Here is a 26,306-nt window from a genome sequence, read left to right as displayed (position 1 = left end):
TGGTTATTTCCACTTAAAGCACAATGCTAAGACTTATTCCTTTTAATTAAAAAGAAATGTCTGCTAAATTTAGAGAGTTGGAATGGATATCACGTGTAACCCAAAGTCTTCAGTTTTCTTACTGAGAATATATTAATTACTAGCTTTGTAAATATTTGGAGCTATTTAAATGTGTTCAAACTGCCTCTAGGAGAATTAGCAAGTTCTCTGAACTACAGTCATCATTAGTCATTAGGATAATTAACCAGTGGAGGAAATAAAGTTAATCAAAAGATAACCAGTTCTCAAAGCTGCTGCTGCTGCTGCTAAGTCGCTTCAGTCGTGTCCAACTCTGTGCAATCCCATAAACGGCAGCCCACCAGGCTTCCCAGTCCCTGGGATTCTCCAGGCAAGAACACTGGAGTGGGTTGCCATTTCCTTCTCCAACACGTGACAGTGAAGTCGCTCAGTCATATCCGACTCTAGTGACCCCATGGACTGCAGCCCACTAGGCTTCTCCATCCATGGGATTTTCCAGGCAAAAGTACTGGAGTGGGGTGCCATTGCCCTCTCCGAGTTCTCAAAGGGAAGAGGATAAAAGAGTGTGTATTGCCTACTAAGTTGCCCAGAAGACTTAAAAATTAAGACCAACAAATTCAACCTAGAGTTTCTAGCCATCTGAATATTTTGCTTTATGGTAAACCAAAAATCAAGGAGAAATTTTCCTGTATGCCTACTCTGTTTCCTAAGTGACATAAGAATTTAAGATTAAGTGAGCAACTAATTTGTGCTAAGAACCCCACTGAGTGCTTTATTAAGTGATCTTATCAGTCTCACAGCAATTCTATAAGTACTGTGATCACCACCATTTGACAGAGGAAGAAGCTGAGGTTCAGAGAGTACAGCAATCTGCCCCAATATACACAGCTCCAAAGTATTGGATTGGCCAAAATATTCTGTTGGATTTTTCCATAAGATGTTATGGAAAAACCCGAATGAAGTTTTTGGCCAACCCAATAAGTCAGAAGGCATGAAGATTTGCCAAGTTTATGTGCCTCTTTTTTTCCTATACCACAAAAACAAAATTCTGAAGGTTCTTCCCCAAACAGCTCAGACTCTAATACTGGCAGGCAGAGGTAAAGGCGAGAGAGGAGGCAAAGAACTAAACAAGTAACCACACTCACCTCTGGATTTTCTTCTTTTACTCTTCGTGACTGTAAAACAAATACATATTTATTAATACATACATGCCTCAAGAAAATCACAAAAATAAAAGTTGACACAAGTCAGCTAACCATCATCAATGTGACCTACCTTTTCTTGAGAAAAGGCTGCTTTCCCTTCTTCACTTTTCTCATCCATCTCGTCGTCGCTCCACTCCCAGTCACCGTCTTCGGTTTTATGAAGGTGACCGCTTGACCCTGGAACTCGTCTCACCTGGATCAAAAGAAATCCACTCAAAGCTTCACCAGTCGAAAGTGAACAGTGCTTGCGAGTGCTGCCACTTGAGTCACAAAGCATACACCGACCCTGAAAATAACCTCAGTGGTTATGAATTCAGGGGTAAGTAGCAAGGAGTGCCCCCAAAAGCCCCCCACAGCCACCCACTCGCATCCTCTACCCAAAGATACTGTTTCTTGAAATGAGTTACTAAATGTGTGTAGAACAAAATATTTTGGAAGAGTACCACACATGTCAGCCATGAAGGATCAAACCCTTTTTTCACTCTGGCTTCAGTTCATATTTTATGAATCACTACACAGGAAAGGCCACAAGGGAGGTTTCAAAATTGCTTAAGGAAATGCATGCATGCAAACAACAGACTGTTGATTAAGAGAAGGTGAGGGACCTGGGCAGCCACTAGCCTAAGGCACCTGCCATCTACAACCTACATCACAAAAGCAAGTACCCCTCTATTGCCACCTTGCTCTTTTTCAGAATCTGACATCATGATTGTTTTCCCAGGATTCTGCCCAACCTACTTGAGCAAAACAAAACAGTACTATTCTTAACACACCTTATAGCCCTTTTGAGGCCTGTGAGATTGCTAGGAACACAGCAAGATAATCAGCAACTACGTCAGATGACCTTAATAGATAACAATCTATTATATCTATAAAAACTAGATAGCAATTAGCTCAAAAATATAGAGACGTGGTCCATGCGGGTATGCTTTCCTAGTGTCTGTGTTTGAAAAGGCAAAACTTTTCAAAGGAGAGGATGACTGAGAATAATGAGCCTCTGACCAAAGTAATTTGCTTTAAAAAAAAAAACACACTCAGATCTATTTAAACTAAGCAATGTAGCAAGTGAACATAATAACCTGTGGTCCGTCAATTCAGAGAAGCCACAAGTGAAAAAAAAAAAAAAAACTTTGGAGACTATCCAGTCAAACCCCCTCATTTCACAGATGGGAGAACAAAGGCCCAGAAGTGACCCAAGATCACACAGGTATAAGGACAAAATGAAAACGCCCATTCAAATTCAAGTCTTTCTATGCCAATGAATAGTAACTGTGAAAAAGCAGCTATCTAAAAATGTTCTTGGAAGACTTTGAAAGAGTATGACATGAGGAAAGACTATTTTCCACAATAGAACCTATTCACTTTTACTGTGGGGAGTTCATGAGTCCCACGGGAAATAGCACAGACTTCAGACGTAAAGCAAGCATTTACACGCGTTGGATCAATGTGAAGTCATAAACAATGCAGACTCGGGGGTGGGTTCGATTTGAAGGCATTACCATGTGGATCCTGTACAAGCAAGCCTGATCACTTTGTCTTGAGCTGCAACATGGAAACTTGAAAAACTACCAAAAGGTTCTTACTCATAATCACAAACGGTTATGCTCAATTTTTTAAAAAAAAACTTTTTTCTCCACTTCAAAAAACTTTTTTCTAATTCACCTTCAAAACACTTAGCACTTAGTAAAACTCCTTCTGTGCTTGGCATATATATTTTTCCACTTGCATTCTGAGTCACTGGAAAGACCTATTTAATGATAGTGATTTTAATGATGCTCATAGATGTTGGCAAAGTACTGCAGAAAAGATGCTGAAATGCACTTCAGGATTTTCAGAACAGATTGCTCATTTTAAAGCTATATCAAAGAAAGGGATAACAAGAAAATTTTCTGTTGACGTATACAGTAAAATTAATTATTTTCTTAGCAACACTAATCATGATGAGAGCAACAGAGGAAAATCTGTTAATGACTACATTAAAAGAAAGCATTTAAAGCCACATCTACTACAAAACATACTATTAATTAAGAAGTGAGAAGACAAGTAAAATTGTGGATCATAAACAGAAAAATACCTTCATTCAGACTGTAAAACTCAAACATGGTTGACAATTACTAACATTCACACGCTCATTTAAAAGAGCATACCACGGAAATCTCTCTGAAAGCAGCCAGATAGTACAGCTTCCCACCCTAAAATTCAGTTGATGTTCTCGTCCCTCTCATTCTACATTTAGAAAATCTGTCCATTTTGTTTCTACAAGAGGCATACAACTACAGACAATAAAATGGCCAGCTTCTATTTCATTTTAGAACCCTGTCTCCCTCCTCTTGGTTTTATTTGCTGGAAGAGCAAAAGATAAAGCAAAATGTCTAGGATTATAGCCTCGGATACTGAAAGAAATGGTGGCGTTGGCCTTTAAGCAATAAACAGTGATTAAACAAATGGAATGCAGAAATTAGGACAGAGAACAATTAAAAAATCTATGTAGCATAAAATGTTCGTATAGTGTAGCAAGAATAAGAACACAAATATATTCCTTAAGGATGTTATCTTGGTTTACTGGAAAGGAAAAAACTCTAAGCATAATTTGAAACCCAGGTTTCACGGTGTAGTTATATGACACTGACCTCTAAAGAAGAGACCAGAAAGCAATTTTACAAAGTTACAGCCTTGTAGGGAGTTTGTAAGGATGACAGGAAACTTGGAGGTCTTAGAGGTCTTAGAGTTAAGGTGACTAAGTTTCACATAGTTTAAACAGTTGTTTTTTTTTTTTTTTTAATATATTAGGGAACTGAAGAATAATCTACAAAACAGATGCTTCAAAAATCAAAATGTGTAAAAGCTTCTATCTCGCCCCATTCCTTACAATGATGAAAATGGAGGTTACTCACCTTTAGAACAATGCTTGCATGCCAGTTACATTGTTCTTATTCTATTAAATGGCCCACTCACTTAGTAAAGCCAAGAGGTGACTGAATGAAATTTTTCCTCTGTCAGGGGTTTAAAAAATAACCCGATGATTCTCAGAGAAATGAGCTCAATTTAAGTCATAGCTAGAGGTATTCATAAGCTCACAAACTCCTCAGGTCAGAGCTGGCAACAGCGAGGTTAGACAAGCCTTTACATGCAATAACATTCATTGCCCAAACTGGGAATAAAATACAACCGAGCAGTTCTATTTATACCAAACCTCTGGGAAGGAAAGTGATATTATTTTCTCTTTCTCAAAACAGTATTTTTATGAAAATCCATTAAAGAAATGAAGTTATAATTCCCACAAAAAATAAGTCAGGCTCCACCAGACAGAGGGAACAAGAGTGTGGTTCCCAGGCCGGTTCTTGTGGCCATGGGGTCGGGTGTCAGAAGCAGAGCTAGGACGGATTGGCTAGGGAGAGGGAATGGCAGCAACAAGGGAAACAGTCCCTGGAGCCGCCTGACTCATCTTGCCAGGGTTGCTGCTCGGAACAGGAGCTTTCTATAAATACCAGGACCTCCATACAGTATCTCAAATTGCCACCTGGCTCCAGACATAAAAACAGGAGGAAGCATGGGTACAGGAGCATACAAGAAAGCCAACGGAAGCACTTTCTGCACAAGGTGTTAAATGTTAGAAATGGAGGTATGTTTCTCTAACAAACTCCTGAATAAAGGATGAACGTGACCCAAAGAAACCCAGTTTATTCCAGTTTGTCTTAGAGACACTGGCCAGCTGCTTACAGTGCCACAGTAACTCCTCCAGGAGTGGATTTGGGGATCTCCTTGGAATGATTTTCCTGCCCCTGGAAATTGTGTATTCCACTTCCCCTTCACTGGCTGGACAAACTGCCTGCCCCACTGCAGCCTGAACCCAAGAACTCGTCTCACATCCACACACCGAGAATACTCTGGGCATGGCAGAAAACAACACTCAGTAACTTTTCTCTTACCAGGCATTCTACTAACCAGACCTAGAAAACATGCTTCTAATCTACTGTTACTTATAATGTCCCTGAGGCAAGGCCAAGCAAACAAAAGAGCCTTCCAAATCATCAAAAATTAAAATTAAACTCACCAAATTTTCAGTAGTAAATAGTTTACTGTCCCCACAGCTTATACTCCGACATTTCCCCTGAGCCCACCAGCTCTCCGGCACCTCCATCCCATGCCTACTGCCTGGCCTCCCTGTGCTCTTGGGCCCTCTGTCCTCTTCTGCCTCTCCCATCAGTCCCTCCTGGCTTCTCCCCTATCATAGAAAGCCTGGAGGCCACAGCTGACGCTCTTGATGCTGCACGTATTAGCCCCCGATGCCCTCGTGCCCACTCCTGGCCAACCTGCACCTGGAGAAAAGCTGCGGGCTCAGCCCGAGCCAATGGAACGGAGGCACACTGCCTGGAGCCATCACAGGTGATCGGTGGTGCTCCTGGCTGACACAGTCCAGCTGCAACCTTGCCCCTCGCCCCCAGACGAGCAGCAACAGCATCATCTAGAAAGGCTGAATCTTGGGCCCCAAGCCAGACCCACCAATCAGAATCTTCCTTCCTGCAAACTCGGGTGATTGACAAGGCACGCAGGTTGGGGAAGCGCCTTGCCCACTGTTGTTCTACTCTGTCTCACCAGCCCTTGATACCAGCTGTTACACATATAACAAAAGTGACTGTGCACTTGAAACATATTAACGGATTTAAGTCACTCCCAGGTGTAAAGAATCTGCCTGCCAATGCAGGGCACTCGGGTTCAATCCCTGTGTCAAGAACATGCCCTGGAGGAGGAAATGGCAACCCATGCCACCGTTTTTGCCTGGAGAATCCCATGGAGAGAGGAGCCTGGTAGGCTACAGTCCACAGGGTCACAAACAGCTGGACACGACTGAAGCGACTTAGCATATCATAGGAGTATTTACACAAAGGAAAACTGGAAAATAGTACAAATTAGGCATTGAACTCCCCACTTAAGGCCAAAATAGGAGTTCTCAAGGTTTACAAGCACACCACTGATCAAAAGACTCAGCTCATGGAAACACTGTAAAATTTGATGACATTTCACGTGAATTTAGTAGTTCACATGAATTTAGTAATAATTCCTGAGAATACTTTGATTTACAATGGCAAATATCTCAATTTTATGATATAAGCCTCTCACATTTCACCTTTAAAAGCAACACACTAATTGATTTTTACGTACCAAACATTAGTAATATACTTTACTGGAAGGACGGGGATGTAGAAAACTATCTTAATATTTCTCAAACTGACACCTATGGCTTGGGATAACATTTCTTATGAAAGCATCATGAGGAAACACAGAGGGATATATATTTTTTTAAATGCAGACAGAAGTGAAAAGGGTATCCTCTGAAAAACTGTTTTACATGATACAAAAAACTGGTTTTTTGATGGTTATTGCCAATACTGAAAGTCAAAGCCTAGATAATACTGTTGATACAAAGTAAGAAAGGAAAACTGTGTACTTCTAAATGAAATATTTTATATAAATTGTTTAAGTTATATATAACTATACTAATCCATTATTATAAGTAGATATTTTATTTCATCTATTTCCATAAATGCTCATAAGTTCAAACTGACCAGAAAACTCTTTTTTTTCCTAATTTTAGATTCAGAAAATAAAGTATCACAATACTTTCAAGATTCCTTTATATTTAGGAATACATGATAAACTTTACAAACAGGATCATAAATTTTACCTGTGATTGATTTTCCTGCAAAATAGAAATAAAGATCCTTCTCGTTAAAGCATGAAGTGAGGTCCTCGAACTTTCTGTAATTATTAGTATGACAACAGATCAATGTTAAATTTAAATGTCATGGAAAAAATAATATTCATTTTATTTATAACAATTTGGAACTTTAATTATCCAATAGGATATTTGGGAAAAGTAAAACATGAAAAATGCAGAACTACTGGCCTAGTTGACATTTCTGCCTGTACCTTCTAATACACACAAGTATTATTTCTACTATGCATGTGTATGCATGTGTTTGTATATACATATAAAGTTAATGCATGGGGCATTCATTGGATAACAAGACATTTTTAAAATAAAATTCCATTTTGACTTAAAAAAGTCAAACTTCCCTACCCCTGTCATTTTGACCGAAGGGCACAGTCATTTAAGGTTCCTAACATGACGCCTGGCACATAAACAGCCAAGACATGACAGGTGCTATTATCGTGACTACACTTCATCTTTCTCACAACCCAAATCTATCAAACACTATATTCTGCAAATTTTACCTCCTCAGCTGCCACTGTGCTAGATGACAGGGCCCCTTCAACGTTGACCTCTTGTCTCTCCTATTAAAACAAACTGCTAATTCATCTCTGGCCTCTAAACTCTTACTATTTTATCCTTCATATTGCCATGAGTCATAGACTAGAACTTTCTCCAAAAGAAAAAAACACAAGAGCTCACTATAGCCTACAGAATGAGTTCAGTCTCTCCATAACCTTGCCCCAAATTAGTTTTCCAAGACTTACTTCCTGCCATATTCAATCAGACACCCACAACCCAGTTTTATACAAATTAAATAACTTCACAACTCTACTTTTTATATCACATATATATCTCAGCCTGATCTGCCCTTTCAAAATTTCTACTTACTTCTTTTCTTCTAACTAAAGAAGTGTCGGCCAATTCTCCCAATTGGTATTTCATCTGCACCTTTATATCATTCTACTCTGTGTTACATATAACAGGTGACATACTGAACTGTATACTCCTGCAGGGCAGAGAACAAGCCTCAGCCTTTTAAAAGAACCACTTATTTTCTCATTCAGTCAACAAAGTCTTATTTAATACCTGCCTGGTGACAAGTTCTAGACAAAAGATGAATAAAATCAAAGCCTACACCTTGGAGTAGTCCACACTCCAGAGATGGACAGACATTTAGGCTAATAATTTCAATAAAATGTGAATGCTATGTAACCAAGATATGAATGCTGTGAGATCTCAGGAGAGAGGATGACTACCTGTGGAGCTCACCAGGCAGAGGAAGTAAAGACCTTATTCCACCCAGTGGGAAGGTAGGGCATGAAAAGCAGAGCCAGTAGGGAGCTGGGTGGTCTGGACAGGACCTGCCCCGCCCCCACAGAGGGAGAGCCCAGAATAGAAGACTGCTGCCACAGGAAGGTAGCCAGTGTTGCCAGAATTTCCAAGTCTTCCAGAGCAGTGGATAGCTTGGGTTTTTATGTGAATGCTCCTTTTTTTTTTTTTCACGTTAACACGTTTATGTCAAGTGAAAGTAAAATTCTTCTACACAGCCTAAAAATGATGTGTCTGTGGGACAAATCTGGCCTGTGACAGGCACCCTCTATGGTCCACCAAGTCAAGGGGCTTGGAATTCAGACAGTGGAGAAGCATAGAGGCTTTCCAGTGGCTATGGGGGTAAGGGGAGTGATGGAATCTGGATTTCTGAAAGAGCAGACGTACGGGGACTTGAGGGTGACCACGGCCAGAAAGAAAAGAAGCAGTGGTAATGGTTCCTGGTATTACTAGCATATCACTAGCCACACCCAAACTAGGCAACTTAAAGTAACAACAATCCCAGCAGCCCAGGGGCAGTCAGACCGGCTTCCTTGGTGCCTGGGGTACTAGCAAAAGTGCTTCCCCTCTGACCCTACCTCTGGAATTCCTGACACGCAAGATAATGGAAGATGAAGAAAAGACTGTTGTTTTAAGAAGGCCGTCAGTGAGAGCTTACAGGAAAGTGAGAAGCTTATTACTGGATGCTAGAGGATGAGACGACCCTGCTGTGCAGTGACAGAGTTTGGCAAAGCTGCTATCTATGGTAAAGCGGGAACAGAAATGGATCTAATGATCTAGCAGAAGACATTTCCAGGCAGAGAGCTTAAAGGGACACCTGGGTTCTGCTTGCTGCCTGTGATAAATCATGAATTGAGAGATGAGCGAAAGGACTCACTGTTAAATACAAACCGGTTTCTCATCCACAGCCTCTCTAGACATCCAGCAAGTCTCAAACCCAGTCCCGGCTTCAGAGCAAAGATCAAATTCAGGCTGTGACCAGTGACACTCTGTTAAGACTTTAGAAAGATCTAAGGTGATGCTTCCTGGAAGCTTTTAAACAGACCTAAGGCTTTCTAAGCTTCCCAAGTGGTGCAGCAGTAAAGAATCCACCTGCCAATGCAGGAGATGCAGGAGACATGGGTTCGATTCCTGGAGAAGGAAAGGGCAACCCATTCCAGTATTCTTGCCTGGAAAATTTCATGGACAGAGAAGCCTGGCAGGCTACAGTCCATGGGGTCACAGGGCTTACACAAAGGAACACACACGCATATACACATACATCAGGCTTTCTAAAGATCTTAAGAGCAGACCTTGTAGAATCTCTGCGTTACACAGTAAGCCTTCTGAGAATCTTAAGGGTGTGGTCTGCCAGTGTCACAAGGAGTCCAAGGTAGACAAAGCATCTTGAGGTCATGACTTCTGTCTAATATGTGAACCTATCAACATTCAAGAAAATCCACAGTTTTACAGATACTTGTACTGTGAAATTACTGCCAGGTTAGATTATAACAGAGAGTACAAAATGAAAACAGCATTCAGATCCCAAAACTTTTAGGGCCAGGAAAGTCTGAGAAGGCTACTCAGCTACAAACGTTGACTCCTTCAGAAAAATGAAGGGTCACTTAAAAAGCAGAAGCAAGAGCCCAGAGCATGGAGCCGAGAGACAAACAGAACCCTCATAGAGGTACAGGCAACAGGCCAAATTTCACATCTGTCGTGGGCCCAGGGCCTCTGGTTTTCCCACTTCGGCACAGGCCTTTAAGAAGCCTGCCCTCCTACTTTGTTCTGGCTGTGTGTCAGGAAGATGACTGGGACAAGGCCCTTGACTTTGGGCCTGAGCCTGAAGCCATAAGACAAGACTTCTGGAGAGTCTTGGAAACGCAAGAGTATATTTTGCATGTGGGAGGTATGTGGATTTTTGTGGCCAGAGGGTAGACCAGGGCAGGGCAGGTTTCCCCCCACCCCCGAAGATGCCCATAATAACACCTCCTGATCCAAGTGTTCTTCCAGAATCCTTCCAGCCCCACTATCAAGAGATGGAGTCCAGTGCCCCCTTCTTACACCTGGGTGGGTCTTTGCCTTGCCCATAACCAACAGAGTCAAGTGTCAGAGAAGGTGATGTGGTTTCCACCGAGCTCAGTGGAATACAAGCAGAGGATGCTGCAGTCACCGTATAGGCAGTATAGTGCAGGCAGCCCTGAGGCCTCCATGCTGCAGGCAGGAGAACCCATGAGGAGAGGGCTTGACCACCTGACTGCAGCTGCACGGGACCAGAAAGCAGCCTGCTCAGACTTCTCCGAACCCCTGACCCACCGAAGCGTGTTAAAACAACTTATTGTCTGAAGCTTCTATAGATAACCAGAATAAGGATGTTGATGAGGTTATTTATGGAATTTCATTTCCATTTTTTTTATAGTCAGGAATTCTTTAAAACTTCGTAGGTCATATTTGATATCCTATGAGTGAGTGTGTGTGTGTGTGTGTGTGTGCGTGCACACGCATGTGCGTGTTCAGTCGTGTCTGACTCTTTGAGCCCCTGTGGACTGCAGTCCACCAAGCTCCTCTGTCCGTGGAATTTTCCCAGTGAGAATGCTGGAGTGGGGTGCCGTGTCCTCCTCCAGGGGATCTTCCCAACCCAGGGATTGAACTCATGTCTCCTGCATTGGCAGGTGGATTCTTTACCACTGGGCCACCAGGGAAGTCATTTGATATCCCTTCCCATGACAAATAACATGCTCTACCATGCTTTGCTTCTTGGTCAGTGTTTTCTGACTGTGGATTTTCTGGGCAACTAAACACTCAGATTTTAATTTATACTTCCACATTTTTTTTTCTGTCTATGTTATTACTTATTAAAATACCAAGAAGAAAAAAGTCCATTTCTATCAATTATAGATAAGTGGCTCCAGCTAAATCTTGGCCCTTTTGCCAGTGATCTGCATTACTTTTTTTTGACCTCTTGGAATTCAATGTTTACCTAGTTCTGCTAAAATTTGGCATTCTCTTTTTCCAGAATATAAAAAGATAACAAAGGAATGAGAATATTAAAATGTTCTATAGGCAATTGGAAGAGATTATAGAGAAACAGAGACTCTTATAATTCAATAATAACAATTCAAAACACTAAGCTAGATCAGTGAAGGACACACGTATAGCAACTTCCTTATAATGCTTTAACATTTTCTAATGTGAAAGAATCAAATCTGATAAATGCTGCTTTTCGGATAATGGAACTTTGTAACTTTGGAAATCCAACTTGAAAGGGCAATGCCGTGAAAGAGAATGTTCTGGAAGCAGGAAGGGAGCTATTCTGAAGAAGCAGCACAAAACAAGAAGTAATTAGATTTCTTGTTCGGTTTTAGTCCTATCAAACCTCCAATATGGCATTTCCCCAAGACAGGGTGACGAAGAACAATGAGAACAGCTAGCAGCCAAGAAAGCAGCATCCAATTTTTCAACTATTGTCTTTGAGAACGAACGCTCCTGCTGGAATGGGTGCCAAGCTGATCTGTGATTTCAGCTAATGAAGAAAACAATGGCAACGTTCTGTCCTGGTGAGACAAATAACATAGATGAGAAAACACACATCATATAAAACCAAAGGGTAAAAAGGGAGAATAAACGTTTAGCAGCGGAGCAGAGCCGAAGATGCTCTGGATACAGCAGTGAGTTACCAAGTTAACTTAATTGCAGGGGAAGGAGGCATGGGAATGAGAAAGAAGAGCACACAGCTAACAGCATACTGCTCCAGGCAGGCGGCAGAAAGGACCGTGAAAACCAGGAGAACCGTAACAAGCATTAGAGACACACTGTGATGGTCGGGTTTAGGTGTCGACTTGGCTATGCCACCAGTTATTCAATCAAACACTAATGTAGGCACTGCCGTGAAGACACAGTAGACATAATGAAAGTCCATGATTGTCTTTAACCGCAGGGAAATTATACCTTGATAACCTGGGTGGGCCTGATTCAGTCGCTGACAGGCCTGAACAGTTGAGCTAGGGCTTCTCTGAAGAAGAAATTGCAATGCCTGTGGACAACAGCTTTGGCCATGCCCAAGAGTTGTGGCCTGCTCTTCCTATCCTTCAACCCTATAGGCTCTACTCCTTACTTATGTCAGACTATTTCTTGCGATAAATCTCTTTACCTTCCTGGTTCTGTTTCTCTGGTTGAAGCCTGACTGATACACTAAATCCAGCAGCCTCACAGTGGTATTAAAAAATAAAAGGCAAACTAGCTAGCAGAAGAGCAGTGCCAACAAGAGCATCCACTGGGTTTTGGTAATGGCGCATGTTAACGTCTCCAAATGAAACAGAAAGAGAGCTGCATAGAACGGACAATGAGAAGAAAAATAACTAAGATGGACTGGATGATCGTAACTTACTGCAGACTGTGGACTGGATTCCAACCTTGTAAAGACAGCCAACATAAAGATCAGGGGTGAGTTACCCGTTAAACACCATTCATGTGAACTCTGAGTGGTACAAGCAGTGCTAGCACCTTGAAAAATGTTCTGCCAAGACCTAAATTTGCTTAGGGATTAACAATCCGTGAAAGATACTCAAGTGCATTTGAGTCTGGTAGAATGGAAACTCATCCAGACTCAGCAACTGTTATATAGAATGCAATATAGAAAATATTTGTCATATAATTTCACCAAAGTATCTGCTTAAAAATATACACATCCACACAAACATTTCTGAATAATTTTTAGATGTCAGTGCCAAAGAGTTCCTTCACAACAATTATGACAAACTGCCCTAAAGATACATTCCAGCTAATACTCAGCTTAAAGTTCCTAATTAAATAGCAGTAATAGGGAGGGATTGGGGGCAGGAGGAGAAGGGGACAACAGAGGATGAGATGGCTGGATGGCATCACCAACTCAATGGATGTGAGTCTGAGTGAACTCCGGGAGTTGGTGATGGACAGGGAGGCCTGGTGTGCTGCAATTCATGGGGTCACAAAGAGTCAGACATGACTGAATGACTGAACTGAACTGAATAGGTTCTCCGAAAAAGTAGATCCCTACACAGATTTCCAGCATGCTCTCCATTACCGAGGATGAAGTCGTCTTATGGTGAGATACATGATATACCTCTTTTGTGTGGGGAAAGAAAAGGAATGGGAAAGAGTTGCTATCTCTATTGGTCACCAGCAGAACTTTACAGTTTCTCACTGTTTATCAGGGCGTGAGGCTCAAATGGAGGCATGTTTATTCTTTCTGGTTGTAAACTAAATACAACATCATATTGTAAAATATTATGCACCCAACAGCAAGTATCAAATAGATCATCAAAACACAAGAAGACGCTAGTAGAACAGAGTACTCATCACTGTTGAACATAAGAAGGGGGTTCGCATATATACATTTCTCGATGCATCTGCATATGCACAGAGCATTTCCAGAAGAACTTATTAGGACTTGGTGATGGCTCTGAATTGAGAGAGGGACTTCTTTTCACTGGGTCATGTACATTAAGGAACCCCAATATATATCACCCATGCCCCGCCCAACCCAGTTCTGAACTAATTTAGAAGTATGACCAGTAAGTTCGGGCGGGGGGCGGTCAAAACATCACCCTTTTTACAAAGGTGATAACTTGAGAATGTGGCTTAAATGTTGAGCCACCAGCCTTCCTTGATGAACGACCCCTGGATTTAGACAAGACTTACCTATCCTGTCCCCAGCAAGCACGTCCAGCGCATTCCGACCTCCCCCAGGCAGGGCCACGGTGACTGACCAATAGCACCTCTCTATGAGCAGTCCAGCTCCCTCAGAAAGGGAGGGCAAGGGGCTGGGCCACACATGCCCACTTCCTCCCTCCAAACTCACCAATCAGATACACTGCTAGGTAGAGACAGGCCAAGAATGTTTTGCTCACCCCACGAGCAGTGAAGAAACATTCCCTCTGCCTCTTCCTCTTTTGGCATCATTTGTAATTTTATCATTATTATGTACAATGCTGTCAGTCAAAAATCAGGTATTTAAAAATTAAAGATATACATACCTCTTGTTAAAAAATGCAAACAGAATTCTTCTTATTAAAATAATAATAATAAAACAGAAAGTAAAAGTAACCACCTCCTACCTCAAAACAATATTCAAAGATATGACTTTTCTAGGAGGGGAGGAAGTGATAGTAAGATGAGCTACTAAATTTTTAAGAACGAAAATCTTGATGTGACCATGAGGTCAACTTATGGTTCACCTGCATTTGCCACAATATGTGTACCATTTAGGATTTCCAACATTTTTTTGATTTTTATGCAACGAATTCTGGAATGAAGACTCACCATTAAAGTCCTGGTCTGGTCAATGAAACAACCATCAAACTTTCGACCACATAGGGCGTGTGATGACAATACACAGGGCGTGTAATGACAGCAGCTGGTGCTTTTTAGTACTCGGCCTTTACACTTCTCTCCACCAGATGGATGAGTCTGTGTTTGTTACAGAGTAATGGATTCTGTTGTTTTTGTTAATCTGCTTAACCTGGTATCTTGCTACAAAATCCAAAGATACTAAGAAGATGTTCTAACATGCATGACAATTTGGAGCTCTGAAAGCACATGCCCTGGGGGTAAGACACAGTTCAATATATTCTGAGTCCTCACATTTAGAGTATCTTGTGTTTTGTTGTTGTCTAGTTGCTAAGTTGTGTCTGACTTTTTGTGACCCCGTGGACTATAGCATGCCAGGCTTCTCTGTCCTTCACAATCTCCTGGAGTTTGCTCAAACTCTTATCCATTGAGTTTTTGGTGACGGCTAACTAATATGTGTTTGTTAAATGAGTGAATAACATTTTCCTGCTGCCTGAAAAAAATTTTCCAAAGCAAACTTTGTATCAGGAGGAACTTCTCCCCATACTTCTCTCACCATTGCCCCTGGAGAAGGAAGTCAGAAGCTGCAGATACAGCACCACAGGGATCTTGAAGGGATATGAGGGGAGGGGCAAGTTAAGATCCCATTACATCCTGAAATCCTTTTAGCTTCTCACATCCATAATCCCTAGAGTCAGAGCACACTTAAAATTTGCTGCAATGAACACAAAATCCAGCTCTGGGAACCACCACTCAATACAGACTGCTAACAGGTAACAGACACTTAAAACTTGTTAGTTGGATGCATGAATGAATAAGCCACACTTGGCTAAAACACACAGATACAGGTTCTGGGCCAGATCATCTCAACTTGCAACTCAAAGGCATTTTACCATGTCCTTAGACAGCTACTACCCTTTGCCATCAGGGACCCTGTTATTGTGGTGACATGATTAACAGACAAGTCTGAGGAAGCTAGGGCTTCCCTGGTGGCTCAGATGGTCTGCCTGCAATGTGGAAGACCAGGTTCTGATCTCTGGGTTAGGAAGATGCCCTGGAAAGGAAATGGCAACCCACTCCAGTATTCTGGCCTGGAGAATCCCATGGACAGAGGAGCCTGGTGGGCTACAGTCCATAGCGTTGCAAAGAGTCAGACACGACTGAACAACTAACACTTCACTTCACATGAGGAAGCTAAAGGGCTTAATTTATTCTACCAGTTTAAGCAAAGCAGCAGCTGCTGTCAAGAAAACTCTGGGCTTTCCTCTAAGCATCTGAAGATCCTGAGAGGAAAAGCATGGTTATAATCGTCAAATAAAAGCAAAGTGGATGATCAAAATGGATGGGCCCATCTGCCTCAGAGACGACATATTAATGTCTTGCTGTGCTGGGAATAATTCAAAGAAGCAAACAAGTCTGTGGTGGTTCACTGCAATTATGTCCCCTTTGTGATGGACTCCATTCCCTATCCTTGTGTCTGCAAAGGGCAGAGACTTCAGATGGGAGTTTAGTTATGAAAAAAAAAAAAAAAAAGTACATACGCAGCACTGACTTGCACTTTGGGTTGAAAGAGTGAAGAATCTGATTCCAGCTCAAAATTGAACTGATTAGAGAAAAGAGCCAACAATGACATCATAAGGTCTCTATGTGAAAATACGCCTGCTATTGAAATCTCTACTTGCTCCCATTCCAGCTGTCTTTACAAACCACCCCACCCAAGTTGTTATCTCAGTCAAAAGTCTCAAAAACGTAACAGGGGGCAAGGAATCCCCCGCATGGTTACTTCCACAGGTGGCTGAAGCCTCTGAGGAGGACAAGACAGGAACTGCCCAGACCACCGCCCGAGTACCAGGTGGTCGGTCAGTCAGTCAGTCACCATGAGTTGCTCAGTGTGTCTGACTCTTGGCAACCCCACAGACCATAGCCCACTAGGCTCCTCCATCCCCAGGCAAGAATACTGGAGTGGGTTGCCATTTTCTTCTCCAGGGGATCTTCCCAACCCAGGGGTCGAACCCTGATCTTCTACATTGCAGGCAGATTCTTTACAGTCTGAGCCACCAGAGAAGCCCTCCTGGGTGGTGGGGTGTGTCAGCCACAATGGCACAGTCTAACAGCAGTGCAGTACTCCTTGATTCGAGGGTCAGAAAGGCAAAAACCTTGTCACTCTATGTGTGGAAAGAGTACCGGTGTCCACAAACGTGTCAAAACCAAATAAGTAGCAGCCCTTCAACTCCCTCCTGTTCCTGGCTTCTACATTTTACTACATTCACTTTTAAGTCTTTTTTTTTTTTTTTAAAACTGGACCTGCCCTGCCACTGAGATTTCATCTTTACACTCTAACTCTTTATGCTTCAGTATTCTGAAAGCAAACCTCAGACTTCAGATCATTTTACCTGTAAATACTTCAGCACATATCTCTAATAGAGAAGGACATTTTAAAACACGATCATGACGTTTTCACAAACAACAAAATCACCAATGATTTCTCAGGAGAATTAAGTTATCAGTCGATGTTGATTCTTATCCCACTGTCTCCAAAATGTCTTTTCAGCTTATTTATTCAAAACAAGATCTAAACAAGACCCACATGTGATCCATACTCTTAAATCTGTAATAGTTCTCATTAGGGTTTTGCTTAAAAGCCAGCCATCATAACCATTTAAGTAGGCTCTGACTTAGATGGAAAGAGCCTGTTTTCTTATTGCTAACAAGAAACACCCACCACCTCCAGAGGGAGAATACTCACTTCCTTTATATCACTGGGAAAATTAATTCTCAGTAATAACTGAAAGCTACGATGAAGGTTCCAGAGTAAAAATGCTCCAGACAGGAGTTTTATTTCTGGGGCAAAGTCTCAACTGTGTTTCAATTCAGGGTAGAAAAGGGCCATAAATTCTATTTTTGTTAGTCAATTCAGTACTAAGAAGAGACTGTCAGAGCAGTAAAGTAAGTTACATAGATTTCCCTGCAATAGATTCGGAAAAACTATATATTCTATTTCTTGTATTTGCCAAAGACAACACTGTCCAACTACCGAATTTAAATAGAAACCAAGATACATAATGGTTGTATATTCTCATTGGGTTAACTTTAAAAAAAAAAAATTTGGAACTTCAGCTTCCTTGGTTAGGGCTAGATGGGGGCCATATGGTGAAATATAAATGAGTTTAACAAGTAATCCAAGCCTAACTATGGGATCTGATGCTCTTCTTCTAAGGATCCAAACCTCTCATCACATCTGCTAATCGGTAGTAAAACGAAGTATATGTGGATGCCATCATTGTTTTTCTTTTCCTGCCTAATGCCACTAAGAGTCCAGTGGCTAACCTGGAAGACAGCTAAGACTGGAAAGGTGGAAGGCACTCAGAAAATGGATCATTAATGCTTGAGGCAAGAGGCTCTGCACATGTGCAGGAGCCATGCCCTGGGATTTGTTCTGCACGCTGGTCTCAGCCATTGCTCTTGTGCTCAGCGTGTCCATGTTTCTCTCTCCAGGCCACACCCTCCCGTGATCTGCAGATACAGACCCTGGTCTACTCTCCCTCCATTTGAGACGAGACATCCCACAAGGTTTACCACATTCTAAACATTTGGTGTCATTCCCAGCAAAGGTTTCCTACCTGCCAAACTCAACGTCAGAAAGGAAGTCAACCTCAGCTTTTCCTGACATCTCCTCCTCTCCCTTCCCACCCTCTCAAGCTCCATCTTCATGGAAACCTTGCAAATCCTCAGTTCCATCCAAGTACCTCCTGCTTCCAAGTATCTACCTTTATCCTCCACTGATTCTCACCTGGACTAAACACCAGCCTTCCAACCTGGCTGCTGCAGCCAGTCTTGCTCCTAAACCACTGTTCACAATGCGGCCAGGATGGTTTTCCTAAAAGGCAAACTAGATCATTGCAAATCTCTTCTTAAATTCTTTTTATTTATTTATTTTTGGCTGCAGTGCGGGGGCTTGTGGGATCTTATTATAATAATAGTTCCCCAACTGGGGACTGAACCCAGGCCGCGGCAGTAAAAACACTGAGTCTGAAACACTGGACCACCAGGAAATTCCCTCTCTGCTTAAATTCTTATCAAAAGTTCCCCAAAGCTGGCAGGGGATGGGGGGAGGGAGGCAAAAAACGCAAAAACCTAAACTCCTCATCAAGACACATAAGACATTTTTTGTTCTGGCTCTTATCCACCCCTCCAACTTTCCTCGACTTCAATCACACAAACAATTTTGCTCTTCCAATACATTTTCAAGCATTTGCCCAGGAAGGCTCCCCACCTGAGATAAGCTACCTTGCTGACTGGCAAAAGAACACACATCCTCCACAAGACAATGAAAGCATTGTGTCCTCGATGAAGTCCTCGGCCACCTCGCTCTCCTCGACACACCTTGGCGTCCATGCATCGTTCCCTCCCAGTGCTGACCCTGATGCTCCAGATGTGGTTTCCTGTCCAAGGCCTCCCCTCGACTGTGCAGCCACCACCCCTGAGTCGCCCAGGCTCAAATCTCACTGTCAACATTTTTTTTTTTTTTAACAATTGCTCCTGCCAAACGCCCGCCAAACTCCTACATTTTTAACTTTTTATTTTATATTGGAGTATAGCCGATTAACAATGTTGTAATAGTTTCAGGTGCACAGCAGTGTGACCCAGCCATACACAGACATGTATCCATTCTCCCCCAAACTCCCCTCCTGTCCAGGCTGCCACATAACATTGAGCAGAGTTCCCTGTGCTATACAGTAGGTCCTTGTTGATTATCCATTTTAAACATCGCAGGGTGGACCTGTCGATCCCAAACTCCCTAACTATCCCTTCCCCCCTTACTATCAACTTTCATTCTTCTCTTGGGATACTTACAGATGATGGCTGTCTTACCTATGGACTCCAGCACAGTCCTGGAACTTGATACATGAAAAGCCAGTGTCTTTAGAATCACCACCCTCTAGAGTCCTCTGGGTCGTACACCATGCCTCCTCTGCATGGAGCCTCTGAACATACACAAGTCTCCACTGACCTCAAAATTTTCTCAATCCCCAAGCTATGACAGACTCCTACTGCCCTTTCCCATCAAGCTTTGAAAAATTACCCACTAGCACTTCCTTACCATCTCTTTACTCATTAAATCTGAATATCCAGCTTCTCCCCTTACTGCTAAAACTGAGCTAAATCCAATGTCCTTTGAGAAGACCTCATTTTCCTTCCCCTCACTGCAGAAATCAAAACCGCTAACCACTTCCACCTTCCTGGCTCCTGTGATGGCACTTTCTTTCCCTTTGTCCTCCACCTGGCCCATTACTGCTCCCCAAGGACTTCACCACGGTCCCTGTAACATCCTCCTTAGCAATCTCACCTGACCACGTGGTCTCCACAACAGCCTCCATGGAGAGGACTGCTAAATACAGCTCTTTCAGTCGCGGTCTCTACTGAGTCCCACATTTCTGTCTTCCTCAAACTGAAGTCCCAATAGAGCTTCACACTCCAATAGATGGCAACAAGCCTGGCACCTCTTTCCCCTCCTCAGCTTCCACCCTTCTGCCCATATGGCCTCAGTGTCTTTCCAGCATCTCCCTTGTGTGATTTGCTCCTCTCTCCATCATTCGCCAAGATCTTTCAACTCTGATGTTTTAATAGTGCTGACTCATGTCCTTTCCTCCCTACACCTCTGCCGTGGTCCTAGCTGAAACCCGCACTGACTCATGCCTCAAGGTCTTTAACAGCTTCTGCTGGCCCATGGCTCCTCCTTCAGGCTGCCCACGACTCTCCACTTTTCCAATCCAAATTCTACAGCTGCCTCCCTGCTTCCAGGGTGCCCCTCACACCTTAGAGCACCACCTCCAAAATCCATGGATTAGGACTCAAGGCTCTTCATATTCTGGACCTAAAGTGAAGTGAAGTCGCTCAGTCGTGTCCGACTCTTTGCAACCCCGTGGACTGTAGCCCACTAGGCTCCTCTGTCCATGGGATTCTCCAGGCAAGAATACTGGAGTGGGTTGCCATTTCCTTCTCCAGGGGATCTTCCCGACCCAGGGATCGAACCAAGGTCTCCTACATTGCAGGCAGACGCTTTACCCTCTGAGCCACCAGGGAAGATTCTGGACCTAATCCAACTTTAAAATCTCATTTTCTACTGCTTCTCTTCATTTTTTTATGCCTGATCATACAACTTACCTAGATCCTTCATTAAAAATGCAGACTGTCAGGTCCTACTCAAGACCAAATGAGGCAAAAACTCCCAGGATTCACTGTGACTAGCCAAAAAGGATGGATGTTTCGGGAGTGGGGAGGCACGTGCTCCGTGTGTGTGCATGTGTGTGTGCTTAGTCACTTCAGTGGTGTCTGACACTTCGCGACCCCGTGAACTGCAGCCCACCAGGTTCCTCTTTCCAGTGGTGGTGGAGTGGAAGGTTAAATAAACAGCCTAAAATAAGCTGATTTAATTATCTAAATTAATTTGTCTCCCATAGTATTGATAACTGCTCCTAAGATCAAATTATACTGGTGGTGGTTTAGCTGCTCAGTCATGTCCGACTCTTTGCAATCCCATGGACTGTAGCCCGCCAGGCTCCTCTGTCCACGGGATTCTCCAGGCCTAGAATACTGCAGTGGGTCGCCATTTCCTTCTCTAGGGAATTATATTGGCAGGGCAAGAGAAAGAAGAGGGGGGAAAAATGCTCAAATCCCCACTATTATCAGGAACCTTTACTGAGTCCTCTAGCCATGCTCTCCCTTTAATCACAAAACTCCCTTACAATTACCCATAATCTTTCCATATACATAAATGTCTACTACAAAGAGGAAGGAAATGCTTTTCTTGTCCTTGTCCCAATCATGATGACAATGAAATAAAATAATCAATTTTATTATCTGGGATAAAGCTCTTTAATTAATAAATGCTATTTTCCCAAGAAAAATAACTGAAGCAGAAACCTTAATGTGTATCTACTATGTTTTATTTTAAACATTAATTATATTATCTAACTGTTAAATATAGGGTTATAACATTAAGATTCATGTAGTTTTATATTTTTCACATCACAGAGAAGAATGTTTTTTAATCTAATTTCACTACAATACACATTTTAATGATATTGGTTGAGATTATTGGAGTATAAAATTGATTCACATTATAGAAAATTTGGGAAATAAAGAAAAGAACAAAGATGAAATTAGTATTTTTCCACTAGGTGACAGCACAACATAGCAGTTGCCAACCAAAGGGCTTTTGTATCAGACAGATTTGAGGCTAAGTTCCAACCCAACCACTCACTGGATATCAATACTCACCCTAAAGGTCCCTCTCTTCACCGGCAAAACTGAGTCACAACACCTACCTCATTAGGTTATAATGAGGACAAAGGAGACGACATGTATAAAACATTTTTAGTCCAGTGCTTCCAGATTTAGCAGGTGTTCAAAAAAGGCTGCTTGGTCATGAATTCTACTCCAGAAAAAAAACAAAAATTGGGCATGTCCTCAGCCTCAAGAACCCCCAGAAAATGAATCACTGTAGACTCTATCCAAATACAAGGAGTTTTAAAACCTGCCACAGACTTACCAATTTTCTTAGAAACATCCAGCCTGATATGACTATTTTTGGATATGTGAGCTCATCATTATGAACACAGTTAATAAATGAGTGGATGAAGATGGCATCAGGCCAGAACTGTTCTCTAAAGTCTCCATACAAGAAGAAAGATGTGGCACTCAGGTTATAATGTTATAATGAGATTTAAAGTATTAATGATACAATGTCTGAATTAAAGATAAACTCCCTTATGAGAACTTTTCTATATTTAAATTCTGAATTATACTCTTATAAATATCTTTGTTGAATCAGTGAGCATAGAAAAAATCTTGCAAAGGATATAATTGTGCCCCAAATGACCACAAGGGAGAGAGAACAAGCTATAAACTTATTATTGTAGGACCATGTCTTAATACATGCCTCTGTGTCCTTGACCTACTAAGCGGGGTTTCCTAACACCAGCCTGGGTTAAAGTTGACAAGTACCACCAAGTAGACCATTTCTCCAGCACTCAAAACTATCCAGGTGATACAATGCAACCAGAGATAACGTCTTTGAAAATGTTAGCATTCTACTACATCATTAAAGAGAGAAAGAAAGTAACGCTAAGTCATGTCCAACTCTTGTGATCCCATGAACTGTGGCCTGCCAGGCTCCTCTGTACATGGGATTCTCCAGGCAAGAATATTAGAGTAGGTTGCCATTTCCTTCTCCAGGAGAACTTCCTGACCCAGGAATTGAACCCAAGTCTCCCACATTGCAGGCAAATGCTTTACCAACTGAGCTATAAGGGAAGCCCACTACATCATTGCTGACTGCTTTTTAATGACACAAAAATTCTTCCATATCTATCTGAAACAGAAATACTCCTTCCAAAAATATACACGCACATAAGTATTCATGTGTCTATACCACATTTTCACTAAATCACATGCATTTTCAGATCCTCTTCACAGAGGAGTCCTCCTTATGTAGGTTCCACAGAACAGACACATTGCCCAGCTTGTTGATCCCTGAATTCCAGAACCTTGGACCCTAACTGGCACACTTTAGATGTCCAAGCAAGAGCAGTAGAATGAAAGAAGTCATACAGTCAGTAAATGCTTGAATTTATGCCAGAATTTATATCCAATGATTCTGCTTTGCAATATGCGATAGAATCATGGTCAATAAAGGTGCTAAATTCAGCATTTACTGAGTTCTTCCTGTATGCTTTTCATTTTACAAACCTGTCTCCAACACCTACAAGAGCTGTGCAAATAGGTACAATGGATAAGAGTCTCAAAAATAAGAGCCTCATCAAAGCTGAATTATAATATTTATTGGAAGTCTCACAGCAAGCTAACACTAACCCTTTCTCAAAATTCATGTAGAGTAATTGAAACAACTGTGTAAGACAACCCGAAGTCCTCACCAGATTTATTCATCTTTAATCTTCAAGTATCCCAACCTAGAATAGTGGCTAGCATATTGTAAGTATCAACAAATGTTTGATCTTTTTTATCAAGTGCACTTATTTTAATAATCGAAATAAATATTTGTTGCAAAGGAAAGAGGGCATGAGAAAGGACAACTGTTAAGTATACACTCAAGGTACACTTGAATTTTCTCATTCAAGGTCTGCACAATCATTGTTATCTAGTATCTTTTATTTCCTCTTACAGGAAGATTAGAAATCTCCACCTATCACAAGGTGATTTTGAAACTACACCTACTGGACTTCATCACATGCTATCTTGGCTAGTTTATCATGGCAACAAGACTGTGGGCCTGCTGCCTCCCAGATGCTGAACCTGAGGGGTGGATATGCCTTGTACTCCTGACTGGGATACCATCAAGGACACGTTCTCAGTAGACCATTTGCAGCAACATGGATATGACAGTAGATGAAATAAGTCAGAAGGAGAAAGACAAATACCACATGACATCACTTATATGTGGGATCGAAACTACGACACAGGTGAACTTATTTACAAAACAGAAACTGGCTCACAGACATACAGCACAGACTTGTGGTTGCCAAGGCGGATGGCAGGTGGCGGAGTGATGGATTGGGAGTTTGGAATTAGCAGATGCAAACTATTACCGGGTTGGCCACAAAGTTCATTCAGATTCTTATGTAAGATATTACGGAAAAACCCAAATGAACTTTGTGGCCAACCCAATATATATAGAATGGATAAATAACAAAACCCTACTGTACAGCATGGGGAACAATAGTCAATATCCTATAATAAATCATAACAGAAAAGAATATGAGAAGAATATATATACACACATAATATTCTGAGGAGGAAATCCAATGCCTTCTAAAGGACTTCAGCCCTCTCCCTGTCCACAGAGTCCAGAATGGCTGCACACGCTTCGCGTTCATAGATCTGGGCTCTGTGCACAGACTGCACTTGCAATCCAGGTACCGAATGGGAAGCACTGCCACAAACGAAAGCTGTACGTGAATCCCGACAACAGGTCTCCCAAGAGGACCCCTGCCGTGACTGAGCGGCCCCATGCACTGCCGATTTTGGAGACGCCCTCTGCTCAAAGATTTGCCAGAACCACTGCTTGTCCACAGCTCACTCCTAAGGCTTCTGGTGAGCCCTGTGAGACAGAGAAACCCAAGACAAGCTTCTCTGCAGTTCCCATGGAAATGAGAGGGTCCTTCTTGGTGCTGCTCCTGAGGGAATGTTTCCGAGACCTGGGCTGGCTGGCCACCATCCCCAGCATCAGCAGGGAGGTGGGGCTGCTGGTGACCAGTACTGTCCCCCAAACCCCCTTCTTCTGGGCCATGCACATCACCGAGACTCTGCAGCAGAACATGCAGGCCCTGTTCAGCGCCCTGGCCGAGGCGGAGCAGCAGCAGACCTACCTGCACGACTTGGCAGTACATCACAGGACCCCCGGTCTGGCGAGTACCACCTGGGCGATTAGGGACAAGCCTAGAACAGGTGCAGGGTGCTGGACCATGTGGACTCCTGGGCAGTGGTCATATTCGTGGATTTTGGCCAGTCAGCCACCATCCTGGTGCAGTCCCTGCACAGCCTGGACAGTGACGACTTCTGGACCATCCCCCCACTTCCACCCTACTTAGCCATTCATGCTGGAGAAAGGTATTTTGAGTTTGAATCAGGTTACCCAGCGCATCCTTGAAGGGAAAATCACCAGTGCTTTGAACTTGGGAGTCGCACATCCTGAAGTCGGAAGAGTTTAAGTGACGTAGCTACAATCAGCAAGTTCCCTCTCCCATCTAGGTTCTGCCCGCCCTGCCCTTTTACTCTTGAGGTCCTGGGGGTGAAAAAGGTCACAGTGGTGCCTAGAACTGATTGGATTTCCCTTTGCCTTCCCCTGGCTCACTTCTCAATGTGTCATGTGTCTTCACCGCGAACATCTGAACCAAACAGGGAGGCTTCCATGAGGTTGAAAGTCTGATGTGGCCAGTGTATTCTCTCCTGTCTCTTCTTTGTACCCCTAGAGCATAATCTAAGTTGCCCTGACAGATTCTGGAGAATGGAGAGGCCCATTGCTTTATTTTCCTGGCATCCCACTGTAGAATCAGGTAGGGAGCATCTAAACCCTGATCTGTCAGCTTGGTGAATAAATGTTGGCATGCTTCACACACAAAGAAAATTTTCAGTGGATTGAGAATATCAGGTTGATAACAAGCTTCATAATTTCTTCATGTCACAATGACTTGGCAATATCCAGATGCAGAGGCCAAAAAAAAAAAAAACCTTAAAAAAATGATATAAACATTAAAAAAAACTGTAATAGGAAACCAAAATTTCATTTTATACCGACTCTACTTGTTACCAAGAAACCTTGAGAGACGATGGAGAAACCTCCAATGCTTTTGATTGCCCAGCCTATTTTGAGAGAGAAGTTTGGAAAGTGAAATGGCCAAAGACAGCCTGCATGGAGAAAAAGTTAAAAAGCTGAGAGCCTGGGAACTCTGAGGCAGGCTAATCAGTCTCTGAAAAGTCAATAGCAGACAGAGCCATGAATCAATTCAAGCAGTTCATCATGGCTAATTGAAAAATTTGCTGACTCTTTCAAGGTTTATATTGCATCCACAATTGGGAAACTCAAAAGTCTTCTTACAGTGGCAAGGTTCAAGGCCAAATGAAAGTCATCTGAAGTCAAAATAATCCAAGACCATGTTAGATGGAGCCACAGGGCCTCTACAGCTGCTCTCCTGTAGAAGGAGAGAACTCTG

General features: G+C 42.5%; 1 protein-coding gene and 1 pseudogene across 2 annotated transcripts in view; one reads left to right on the top strand and one right to left on the bottom strand.

The window, feature by feature from the left end:
- STK39 (serine/threonine kinase 39) overlaps positions 1 to 26,306 on the bottom strand; it is a 321,213-nt gene that overhangs the window by 128,894 nt on the left and 166,013 nt on the right. For both annotated transcript variants that reach the window (XM_070803818.1, XM_019971542.2), the window contains exons 11-12: positions 1,294 to 1,416; positions 1,164 to 1,193 (exon numbers count right to left, since the gene is read on the bottom strand). In XM_070803818.1, the coding sequence (XP_070659919.1) occupies positions 1,164 to 1,193; positions 1,294 to 1,416 (153 nt within the window). The remainder of the gene's footprint in view (positions 1 to 1,163; positions 1,194 to 1,293; positions 1,417 to 26,306) is intronic.
- Positions 13,296 to 25,308, top strand: LOC139186511 (tudor domain-containing protein 10-like; annotated as a pseudogene).

This window comes from Bos indicus, chromosome 2 (assembly GCF_029378745.1).
Source record: "Bos indicus isolate NIAB-ARS_2022 breed Sahiwal x Tharparkar chromosome 2, NIAB-ARS_B.indTharparkar_mat_pri_1.0, whole genome shotgun sequence".
In the NCBI taxonomy this organism is placed as follows: domain Eukaryota; kingdom Metazoa; phylum Chordata; class Mammalia; order Artiodactyla; family Bovidae; genus Bos; species Bos indicus.
The sequence above is the reverse complement of the archived record's forward strand: the minus strand, read 5'-3'. Positions and strand labels throughout refer to the sequence as shown.